Source organism: Rhinoderma darwinii, chromosome 10 (assembly GCF_050947455.1).
Source record: "Rhinoderma darwinii isolate aRhiDar2 chromosome 10, aRhiDar2.hap1, whole genome shotgun sequence".
Classification (NCBI taxonomy): domain Eukaryota; kingdom Metazoa; phylum Chordata; class Amphibia; order Anura; family Rhinodermatidae; genus Rhinoderma; species Rhinoderma darwinii.
In genome coordinates, this window is record NC_134696.1 from 33,230,025 (window position 1) to 33,243,007 (window position 12,983).

The 12,983-nt window shown below is 42.1% G+C and overlaps 1 protein-coding gene across 14 annotated transcripts in view; it reads left to right on the forward strand.

Annotated features, from left to right (window-relative positions):
* Positions 1 to 12,983, forward strand: part of AGRN (agrin) — a 380,231-nt gene that overhangs the window by 267,634 nt on the left and 99,614 nt on the right. For all 14 annotated transcript variants that reach the window (XM_075839715.1, XM_075839712.1, XM_075839713.1 and 11 more), the window contains 2 exons: positions 6,877 to 7,098; positions 12,196 to 12,390. In XM_075839715.1, coding sequence (XP_075695830.1) covers positions 6,877 to 7,098; positions 12,196 to 12,390 — 417 coding nt within the window. The remainder of the gene's footprint in view (positions 1 to 6,876; positions 7,099 to 12,195; positions 12,391 to 12,983) is intronic.

Genomic DNA, 12,983 nt, shown 5'->3' on the forward strand with positions numbered 1-12,983 from the left:
GAAGTGGCCGGAAGTCAGTGTGAGCACAAAAATCTATAACAGGGTTTAGGGGGCCCCATTTTAGAGATAGGTGCGGGTCCCAGTGGTGGTCCTGTGGATATGTCATAAATGTCCCTTGTGGGAAAACCCCTTTAAGAGTAGATGCAGTAAGAATTGGAGACTTATCTGAAACATAAGCAGGTCTGATTTTCCTTGTTCTCCTGATCTGTGCTATTTTGCAGCCCACTCAATTTCTTTTAACTCTTAAAAGAAAATTATAAAATAAGATAATGAAGTATAATTTCCATTCAGCGCCTTTATATACATTGTAAACATACAGGGGTGGACAATGGCATGGCACTTGGGTGCCCAGACTTGGTCTAGTGATGTCACTAATATGGGACATTAAAATGATTGATGAACTGAATCAAAAAAGTGGTCCATGCCACAGATCACTTCGGTCTGGGCTCTACCACTACGGCACCATATAAGCATACCTGTCACCATATGCATAAGCTACTGCAAAAAGCACATGTTCATACACAAAGAACACATGGATGAAACATGATGTGGTTTAAAAAACACAGCATACATTTAAAAAGGGGTTATCCAGGTTGTTAAAATTGATAGTCTGTCGTTAGGATATCCCATCAATATTAGATCGGTGGGGGGTCCGACTGTTGACAACCCCGCTGATCAGCTGTTTCAAGGGGCCAATCTAATATTGACCCCCACCGATCTAATATTGATGGCCTGTCCTGAGCTAAGGATATCAATTTTAACAACCCGGATGACACGTTTAAAAACCCACATTTTTAAGCCCAGTAGCACATTTATAAAAAGTTTCAGCAGAAATGCAGCAAAATTTGCTGAACTTGTACTAAATGCACAAAATTTGCACCAGAATGTATGAAATTTTGGTAGAAGTACAGTGAGGATATAAATAGAAATATAGACGTTTTCTAGTGTAATTGCAGTGAAAAATATATGGGGAGACTTATTAAGTGCGTCGCACCAGTTTTATGGCAGAAGAAAGTCAAACATTTTGGCACATACCTGTTCAGCGCAAAAAAATGTAACTTTTTTGTTTTCCGAAGCACTTGCCGCTTTTTAAAAAAAAAAGTGGGTAAGGCTTCTTGGGAGAGGCTGGGCCATCTGTATCCCAACAGATTTACTATAATTTATGCCAGAAATTAACATACATTATAGCGGAAATTTATGCCGGTTCGTAGCTGACGTAGATTTCAGTTTGTGACACATAGACAGCCCAGGATGCAACAAATTTTTTAAATCGCGTGCACCTCTTGATAGATTTAGCGCATTGTACTCCAGCGGGCTCCTGTTTAAGACTGGTGTATGAAAGCCAAATTTCTGCGGCCATTGTGACCGTAAGTTCAACTAATTTATTTTAAGAGCTCCCTTTTTCACCTACCGTGCGGGTTTCAGCACCCGGACCCCACCGTTGCTGAAACGAAGGTGCAAAAGCGTTCAGCTGAGCGCCCCCCTCCTGTGATCGGCGCTCCTTGTCAGCCTTAAGATGGCTCTCATGGAACTTCTATGTGAGCCGACTTCAGGCTGACGTGGAGCGCCGATCACAGCTGAAGGTTTCTATGCGCTCAGCTGAGTGCTCCTGCACCTTCGTTTTAGCAACAGTGGTGGTCTCAGCAACCGGATCCCACCGATCCAAACTTTTGATATGTCTCTATGACATATCAAATGTTTGAAAGTGCAGTATCTCTTTCAGTTGTTCTCTACTTTTCTTAAAACCTGGTGAAGCTGCCATTGTTCGGTTTTATGTATTGCTAGTAAATCTGCCTTTTAATGTTGCAACACAGTCACTAAACTCTAAAATGTCTCATTAATAGTTTAGAGACTTCATACAGCTTATAAATGTGCCCCCTTGTGCCAATAGGACTTTTCTAAAAAAAAGACATTTGCAACTATAAAACATTTACCCAGGGCCGGCCTTAGGATAGATGGTGCCCTGTGCAAAATTAAGAAAAAAGAATAATGCCCCCACACAGTCTAATGCCCTTTTTAGTGCCCCCACACAGTATAATGCCCCCATAGCTGCCCCATACAGTATAATGCCACCATAGCTGCCCCCAAAGTATGATGCCTCCTTTAGTGCCCCACACAAAGTATATTGTCCCCTTATGCCACCACACACAGCATAATGCCCCTTTAGTGCCCCCCACACAATATACTGCCCCCATAGTGCCCCACACAGTATAATACCCCTTATTGCCCTCCTCCACAGTATGTTCCCTTTAGTGCCCCCACACAGTATAATGTCCCCCAAGTGCCCCCACAGAGTATAAATAATACCTTGGTGCCTGGAGGCCCGGGGAGTGAGTGGGGGTTGGTTTTCACTCACCACTCGTAGCTTCCGGGTGCTCCTTCTCTGCTTCGGCCCCAGTGTTGCACTGAGTCTGCCACACACTGTATGTCACGTTGCATGTCAGTTTTAGTGCTACCAATACTGGAGCAGAAAAGTGCCCGGGCCGGAAGGCAGCTGCAGAGTCGCCGAGCCCGGGTGCTTCAGAAACGCAAGGAGAGGGGAGCCAGTGCAGCGCCCCCTTCCTCTGGCTGAAGTGATGCACCCTGTTGCACAGGTCGCACACCCCAAAGGTTGGCGCTGCCTCTACCACATTGGCTATTACACCCTATCGCCGTATATAAAGTCCATATACTGATAAGTACCCTGTTTTTGCATAATGCTTTCTTACATCAGTACATAATCCCAGAAATGTGACAGTAACAGAATTTAATTTTCCACACTGGATATGGAGTGAAGTTTTGCAATATGAAGCCTGGCAAGATTTTTCTGCTGAGCTTATTGGTTCATGATAAGGTGGCACAGACTGCAATAGCCTTTGCAGCGTGGAGAAGCATTTGTCATTTAAAATATACGGTTGTAATAACATCAGAAATAGTACCCAATAAATCTACCTAGCCTATGTCTCATATATATTGTATGTAAAGCGGTTTTGCATTCACAACCGAGCTGCCATAAAAGATTAAAGGAGCGCCAGCCCATGTTCATCAGATATACTATGCACTAGAAGGAAATGTATATGCAGCGTGCATTTATCTTTAATTGTATAACTAAACTTACTGGAAGTGCGAAATTCAAAGAAAATTTGCGTATCTGCTCCGAATAAAAAGCATGCAAATGAAGTCAGCGCGAAGCTTCGAAAAGTGCATGAGAAGTAACGAAAGGAAGAAAAAGAGCGCCACAAAAACACTTGTTAATAACCAGAAACCGCAACATGTTTTCCGGAATAATAGTTATTCCAAACAGTTAAAAACAAGCACTTTATGAAGCCGGCATAAGAATTCTCATGATGTGGCATTGTGCGGCTTTTTGATCTGCTGTATTTCAATTTCTATGCATTTTGAATTTACATTTAGAAGCAAAGGCCTACAACCACTAATATCGCCATGGAAACCAGGATCTCCGCGGATAAGGGGGAAAAAAACTCACAATAGCTTTAATTTCAGACTACACTTTCCGAAAACCTAAAGAAAAGAAAAAACAATTTGCAGAGTGAAGAAATGAAACAATCGCAGATGTTATTTTTCATAAACTTGTCTGTATTTTGCATGTTGAGTTTAACTCCATCTTTCCCAGAACAGCGTATTTCTATACCCTGCCCTGTAGTAATAATACAAGCGCTGTATAAATAGGTCAAGCCGTGAGGGAAAAGGTAGCAATTACTCTTTCGAAGACAAGATCTATGTTTCCGTAAGGACACGGTTATCTGCTGCGCGCAGTCTACATGTATCACGTCTTATAATGCTATATTATAATTTCACTTATATTGCTCCATATGGGAACAGAGAGGTGGGTTCAGATTTGGCACAGTTGGCATATGGAAGATGACCATAAATGAAGGTAGTCAATTGATGTTCAGTGCCATGTTGTGGATGTAAAGATCCTGAACGTTGGATATGCCCCTTAGCTCGCTTTATTCTATTGAAGATCCAGGGCTGCTTTTGGATTGACGTTGGTGTTGCTTATATGTCACTAAACTAGCTGAAGTCCACAAACTAACATATGTGTTTGGTTCTACTGTCTAAAAATGCTGCAAAATTTCAATTTTGATACCCTAGCAATGGGGCAAATTGCATATGCCAATATGTCAGATGGTGCCCTGTATAGTAATGAGAATGATGTTAGGATAGCCTTCTTTTATTTTATCACCTTTTCCTAATATATTAAGAAACAGCATAAACATAAATGTTCTAATATACCTATTTATCAATTACCACAGAGGCAGACCATGCTATGGGGCCCTTACTGGGTGTCGAGAACCAGTGTAGGACTCCATTCTCCAAACAAACTACATTGTTAGCAAACAAGGATGGGGGTGGGATTGGTGCAAGGGTCAAAGAAAATGGAGTCGCAAGGGAAAAAATCACTAGACCCTTTCCTGGGTGACAAAACTTGGCGTCATAATTTGGATCCATTTTGATCTTTGCTTTGGGGCCCCCATTCTTCAATGTATGCCACTGCTATTACTAGAACTGCCCACTTTACGGGCAGGTATTTTGCAGTAACTCTAGTGCGGGGCTGCAGGGAACTCAAATTCCCCCACTGTTGCCCCATGAATCCGTGCTAAGAATGCATTTACCATTGTGTCCTTCATCGCAGACCCAGCCAATAATACTGTTAATACAGCCTAATAATAATATTGTTTCCGGTAAAACCACGGGCACCCCGACGAAAATCCGACAGGACCCATTAAAGTCAATTGGTTACATTGGCCACCATTGGTGTCCGTCATGCAACGGAATGGGCACTACTGGTATTTCCGTTGTTCTGCTCCTCTGACGGTCCAGAAAAATGGAAAGCCAAATGTAGGTGTGAACTTAGCGGGGAATCCAATGTGAATATAAATTGCTCTTAACTTCCTGGCATTATATTCACAACCGTTTTGGAAAAAGGGAACCATTTGTTTACTGTATTTGGGAACTGCTGTTTATGCAATTCTCAAATATTTCTACACTTTGAACTTTGTTTCAGTTATTCAGTTTTACTGCAGTGATCAGATATTTTTGGGTTTAGATGGATTGCATGAAGTTAGAAAAACATGGATGCGTTTTTCTAGTTACAGCGCCACTCTTGTCCATACGATGTGTCTGGTATTGCAGCTCAGCCCCATTTCATTAAAGGAGGTTGTGCTCCAATACTAGACACAGTCATTCACAAGTATTTACATAGTTACATAGTTAGTACGGTTGAAAAAAGACATATGTCCATCAAGTTCAACCAAGGGATGGGAAGGGGAAGTAAAAAATTTCTACACATAGGAGCTAATTTTTTTTAAATTTTTTTTTTAGTATGGAGCTATTTTTTTAAAGAAGCAGACACATACATAATTTTTTTTTTATTATTTCCCCATTTAATGACCGTAATCAACAGATCCAAGAACAGAAAATCTAATTGGTTGGAGTGGATTACTTGTGCATGTGGAAGAGTTCGTTTCCATGCTTAAGTAACTGAAATTTAAAGAGGCTCTGTCACCAGATTTTGCAACCCCTATCTGCTATTGTAGCAGATCGGCGCTGCAATGTAGATTACAGTAACGTTTTTATTTTTTAAAAACGAGCATTTATGGCCAAGTTATGACCATTTTCGTATTTATGCAAATGAGGCTTGCAAAAGTACAACTGGGCGTGTTGAAAAGTAAAAGTACAACTGGGCGTGTATTATGTGCGTACATCGGGGCGTGTTTACTACTTTTACTAGCTGGGCGTTGTGTATAGAAGTATCATCCACTTCTCTTCAGAACGCCCAGCTTCTGGCAGTGCAGCACTGTGACGTCACTCACAGGTCCTGCATCGTGTCGGCACCAGAGGCTACACTTGATTCTGCAGCAGCATCAGCATTTGCAGGTAAGTAGCTACATCGACTTACCTGCAAACGCCGATGCTGCTGCAGAATCATCTGTAGCCTCTGGTGCCGACACGATGCAGGACCTGTGAGTGACGTCACAGTGCTGCACTGCCAGAAGCTTGGCGTTCTGAAGAGAAGTGGATGACACTTCTATACACAACGCCCAGCTAGTAATAGTAGTAAACACGCCCCGATGTACGCACATAATACACGCCCAGTTGTACTTTTACTTTTCAACACGCCCAGTTGTACTTTTGCAAGCCTCATTTGCATAAATACGAAAATGGTCATAACTTGGCCAAAAATGCTCGTTTTTTAAAAATAAAACCGTTACTGTAATCTACATTGCAGCGCCGATCTGCTGCAATAGCAGATAGGGGTTGCAAAATCTGGTGACAGAGCCTCTTTAAGGCTAACGCTTTCTTAGCCCATTGCTAGTCCCGGTGTCTGGCTTCCTCCTTCCTAACCCTACGATTATACTGGAGTTTAGCAGCATTTTAGAAACTAGTTACCAAAAACAGCCATTGTATTGTATAGTAATGTAAGAAGGGCATGCCACCAGGTGCCCACTAAAAACGGAATAATTGTAGCACTCACAGGATTTGTTATATAAAATATCACCTTTAATGTACGTAATATTACAATTATCCACTATATACTATAGAATAAAACATGGACTGATTGATGTAAAGCTATGAAATTGTTAAAAAATCGAATTCTGTGAGTGTGCACAAATTCTGTTGCTGGCGTGTGTATCTGTATATTATCGCTTTTATTCTATCCAGAATGGCCTGTTCAGTCCAAACAGCAGTGCTGGCGGGTACACATGCTCAACAAGCTTGACGTTCCCTTTCCTCCTCTAGGGGGCAGAGTATGACTAGCATGCAATACTTCCCCCCGCTTGCCCTGCTTGCTGCTCAGGGAGGTTGTGCTCTCCGCACAACCCTTTTTATAGCACATCTCTGAACTAACCTCTGTCTCTCCCTCTCTTACAGATCTTCACGCACCCAGTCCTTGCCTGAACGTGGAATGCAGTTTTGGGGCAGCATGTGTTGTGAAAAACCAGAAGCCAGTCTGCGAATGCCAGCAAGTGTGCCAGAGCGTGTATGACCCCGTCTGTGGCAGCGACATGCGCACTTATGGCAATCCATGTGAATTAGAGACTACAGCATGTGCACTCAAGAAGGAGATCACTATTAAACACAAGGGGCCCTGTGGTAAGGGATAATATCTTAGTTTTATAAACCGAGTTGTGTGTTAATCCACATATTGAACCTTAGGGCTTATTATATTATTCCAGTGGCATCAGCGAATGCAGATAAATACAGCGTGGGAAATTATATACAGTAGCGGATTTCTCTTAAGTAACTCTAGACGGTAAAGGGTCAAGATTTAATTGGCTTTATGCATGTTCTTCCAGCCTTCTATGTATGAAATGTCTTTATCAAGATGTATACGAGCACTGCAAATCTCCAGAGAGGTTAGAAGATATCGTAAAAAAATGTTAGAATAGTCAGCAAAAGGCACAATCTCTAATATGAGAGCTACGAGATTTAGAGGGAATGGTCCAAGTTTATAGGTCAATGTGGGATATTTCCTACCGTGTACACACACACATACACACACATACACACACACACACACACACACACACATACACACACACACACACACACACACACATACACACACACACATACACACGCACACATACACACATACACACACACACACACACATACACACACACACACACGCACACATACACACACACACATATATATATATATATATATATATACAGTAGCCTACAATACACAGCCACAGGCTCGCTATAAATGATTTATGTTGCGTTAAGGAGCTGCAGGCTTTCAGTATTCATACTTTTCCAGAGGTAGATGGATATACAATAAAAGGGATAAGGGTAAAAAATATCGAATAGTTTGTGTGATTAATTGGTTGGAAACTTAACATCATTTACAAGGGGTGGACAGAAATACTGGAGTTATTCCAGTCCAGTAGCCAACTTGACTTTTTTAGTGGCCAGCAAAATGTACTTTTTATAGACCTCAATAGAAAACAACCCAAAATGTTATAATCCCGGATCACATCTCTAGGTCACATTGACTACCATTGTCCAGCCATGCTATGTCCTTGAATTGACTACCATTGTCCAGCCATGCTATGTGTATATATATATATATATATATATATATATATATATATATATATATATATATATATAAAAGGTCCTCAAAATGGGGGTCAATGGCCTGTTCATTGTGGGACAACAAGTGATAGGAAAGCATGGCTACAAGATATATAGATAGTTCTATGTCTAAAAAAAAAAAGTGTGAGAAGTCACGATGAAAGGATGTAAGGGTGTACATACCATGGACAAGGAAGCTCATCCACTTTCAGTAATGGTGCCCATGGAAGACCAGAGGAGCCCAGCTTTGTTTGACCCTATCCACCGTTTCAGTGTTTGGTAGGAACACCAGAGGGCTTCTCCTGCCCCCACCCTCTGCAATAATATCAAGCAAAGGAGGAGGACACAAGACAAGGAGAATCATACCATACAAAGGGATGGGGGTAAAGAAGTGCGTAATCCACCAGTCCTGGCATAAACTGGCACCGGGAAGCACTTATTATGACTATCTCTATGGGCTACCTTCCACGATATACAACCCTAAACGCCGCCATAGGCGGATGAGCAAGTCATATAATTTGTTTATTCAGTAACTTTTTTTGGTACTGATTTTGATGCAGAAACCTCGTTGGAATCAGGGCCACGAAATGCCCCAAATCGCCCTATATTGATTTCAATAGCAGGTAGAGGCTTTCTTTTTCCCGGGTGGCTTAATAAAAAAAGTGGCATGCTATTTCTCCGAGCGGTTTCCGCCTCTGACCTCCCATTGAAATCAATGGGAGGCAATAAAAACCTGTGGCACTCATTTTGTAGATTTTTTTGCAGCTTCAAAAAACGCTGGCAATTCAAAATCTGCCTGGTAAATAACGCTGTGTGAACTCCCCCTAAATGGTCCGACTGGGACTTCAACCAATTCTTCTGCTTCGATATTACCTGTGCCAAGCTTTACCAAGTATCAGATTCCCCATTGTAGAATCTCATGGATGGATTCATGAACCTCTCCTACTGCGCAGTGGAAGGGTTAATAGTTTTGCTTCCCGCATGGTATTGTTTTTTTGTGAGATGGGATTCTGAGTCCTGGTAAAATGATGAGGTCTCAGAGTATGCTCCGTGTTGCGAGTAATGAAAGTGCTGAGTGTCAGGGAACGACAGGTCGGAGACTGTGCTCTGTTATTAGCTTTGGATGCTCCTGGCTTTGTCCCCTCTCACAAGTCTTGGTGATCCGGTGTGTCATTTTATCCCATACACACACACTGGGCACACGCATGTTTATCATAGCACTTTTCCCCAGCCTGATAAGCAATTTGTTCAGTTTGTATTGCCTGTCTGTGCACATTACCTAGCCGTCATTTTCAATCTGTATGATCCAGTGCCTCTCCTGCTTATACTGTCTTATCAGTGAATGCATTATGAGTCATTTAGATGAGGGGATCGTTTCTGGGAATGCTGCCGTGGAAATCTCAAATCCTGGATATTCTGTGGCTACTTGGCAATTTCACGCTGCGTTTTTTCAAATTCTTTTATTTGACTTTGTTTATTTTGTAGTATACAATAAAATAATCATTTCAATAATAAGTTATGATTATAAGGTATAAATATTGGGGGGGATTTATCAATAGTGATTTGGTGACCGAATTCTGGTGCATTTAGCTTAGTAACTGTTCACATCAGCGTTCGGTTCCGTAGATGGGTTCCGCTAGACCTTTCCGTAGGAGGAACCCATCAACGGAAAGACAAACGGAAACCATAGCTTCTGTTTGCAATACCATTGCTTTCAATGGTAATGCTTCTGTTAGAAATGGTTTCCATTCGGTTTCCGTTTTTTGGGCGGAACCAATAGCGCAGTCGACTATGCTATTGTTTCCGTCCAAAAAATGGAAACCTTACGGAATGGAAACAAACGTAAACCATTTGCAAAGGAAACATTACCATTGAAATCAATGGTAATGCAAACGGAAGCTATGGTTTCCGTCAGCATTTCCGTTGATGCGTTCCTCCGACGGAAGGGTCTAGCGGAACCCATCAACGGAAGGGTGACGCTGATGTGAACACACCCTTAGAAATCTGATCCATTAGTCAAAACATTTAGGGTATGTTTACACGTGGCAGATTTGTTGCAGAAATTTCCGCGAAAATTTGTGCATTGTGTTGTTTCTGCAGCATGTGCATGGTTTTCTACAAATCCCATTAAGATGATGACATTTTTGTAATAAATCTGCCGCAAGTGACTATACCCTTATTAGGCTCCAAAACTGTTCTTAATCTGTTAACCTTATGGTGCCCCTACATGACGCCATATTAGAGATATAGAGACTGGCTTTGTGATACCGGGTCTGATCAGACCCCGTATTACTGAGCCATACTTCAGTACGTTTCCATATGAAACTGGAGGCATGCAAAGGTACAGTAGTGCCACATAGACTTCTATGGGTGCCCTATTACGTCTTCACACATCTGGAAGGTTGTACAGAGCGATATGTCCGTGTGGATAATACCTTAAGTCTGGGTTCCAACACAGCGTAAATACTTCCGTATCGGAATTCCGCAGCATTTACAGTAGCAGCAAAGTGGATGATATTTTACAAATCTCAGGCCAACAATGCGGAAAAAAATCGCAAAACACTTGTGCAGAAAGTGTCCTGCGGTGCGGCTCTGAAATCTGTAGCAGGTTCATTTATGCTGAGTGTTCTGTGCGGAGAGGTTGCGGGTTTGGCCCATAGACTTCAATGGGAGCATAAATTCTGCACTAAAATACGCAAGTTTAGTTGTGTTGCGGTTTGTACAGCGATTCCACAGCGAAAACGCTGTCAAATAAATGCTGGAAATCCGCATGTGCACATAAAGTTTGCTATAATCCATGCTTCACACTAAATCCACAGGTAATATGCGCAGCAGAAATGCACTATTTGTTGCAAATTTCTGTGACTGATTTACTTTTTTTGAGATTCCGCTGCAGATTTCCTGTTGCAGCATCTCCTGCCTTTGGGAACATACACTAAGATGGCCATACATATTACATCACACTCGTTCGGCAATATTGTTTTCTCTGACTCCCCAAAATCCATACAAGCGTGCATATTTATTTGGGGGATAGGGGAATAAGCTGCTGCCAGACACCGCTGGCAGTGTTTTTTCTCCCATGGGAACGAATTTGGCCCAGTTTTGTCTAATGGGTATGGCCATCTTTACTGTCTGTGTTTATACGAGAATTTGGCAATAATTTCCCGTGTGTCAAAGCGAAGGGCAGCAATTTAAAAAGTGACAACACTACAGTGATTGTCATGTGTGGCGCATGGATGTTTTCAGCACTACACTTTACGTTTAGTCAGGGACAAGAATAGGGGTAGGTGGGGAGGGACCCACCAAGGGGTGTAAGGGCGGTCTGGCAGGCACAATTCTCTTAAAAGAATGGCATAATACAGACTACATCGTGGGGAATGTGAATATCCCTTTAAATTTGTATCATATTTTATTATTGAACATTTGTGATACAACGTGTAGGGAGTCCCACTTTATATTTATTTTTTACAACCTCCATTTGAGACGCTCTAAACGTTTTTGCTTCTCCAAGCGATGAATATAAATGAATTTTTTCATAAATGAATTGTATTTTCTATTACAAATAATGATTTTGAAAGCCGGAACATATTTGCTTAGGGCAAAAGTTGGGATTCAGTTGAGAACTAACCACAAGGCAACGCGCTTTCAAGCGAGAATGAAACTTCTACAAACCACGAGCTCGCTGGTTGCTGATTTTCTGAGTCTTGTACAAAATCAAAATGCAGCAGCGGAATGATCTATTAAAATTCCCTCACCCATTCCTTTTAGAATTCACATGATGTGACATTTCCCCCAAGAGGCACATTGCAGACAGGATTTGATTAAGTAAATTAGTCACCCACATTACAATGAATGCGACATTTTTTTAATGCATTTGTCCCTTTTATACCCTTCGACCTTGTCAGAATGCCCAAGGACAGACTGTTGACTTAATAGCATGTGATGTATCACTGCAGGGTGGCAGGTCAATTCATTAAAGTGGGTGCAGGTGCATCCGAGCTATCTTTGGAGGACAGACGAGTGACATATAAGATGCAGCTGGAAAACAGAGTGGGGGATATTTAAAGCTTTTCTTTCTCACCCTCTTTAATGTTCTTGATTGCAGATCGCTGTAAAAAATGTCAGTTCGGAGCCATCTGCGAGGCCGAGACTGGACGATGTGTGTGCCCTACGGAATGTGTACAATCGGCTCAACCTGTGTGTGGCACAGATGGCAACACGTATGGCAGTGAATGTGAGCTCCATGTACGAGCCTGCACGCAGCAAATTAACCTGCAGGTGGCAGCACAGGGAGACTGCAGTAAGTAGATCTTATGATTAGTGTATCTGTTACAGTGTTAGGGTATGTGCACACACACTAATTACGTCCGTAATTGACGGACGTATTTCGGCCGCAAGTAGTGGACCGAACTCAGTGCAGGGAGCCGGGCTCCTAGCATCACACTTATGTACGATGCTAGGAGTCCCTGCCTCTCCGTGGAACTACTCTCCCGTACTGACAACATGATTACAGTACGGGACAGTTGTCCTGCAGCGAGGCAGGGACTCCTAGCATCGTACATAACTATGATGCTAGGAGCCCGGCTCCCTGCAGTGTGTTCGGTCCGGGACTTGCGGCCGAAATACGTCCGTCAATTACGGACGTAATTAGTGTGTGTGCACATACCCTTACAGTGGTGCTGGGTTTTTAGAAACTTTTTATATGTTACTACAATTTTTTATTTTGCAGATGAATGCATTCTTGACATTTGTATAAGATTGTTTGTAGACTGGGGCCCAACATTTCCATGCTGACCACATGACTATAAAAGCCAGTTGATGCCTTCATCAGCATATCAAATAAAGAAATATCCATATTCATACTTTGAAAGATCTAGACATGTTCTGTTCCGT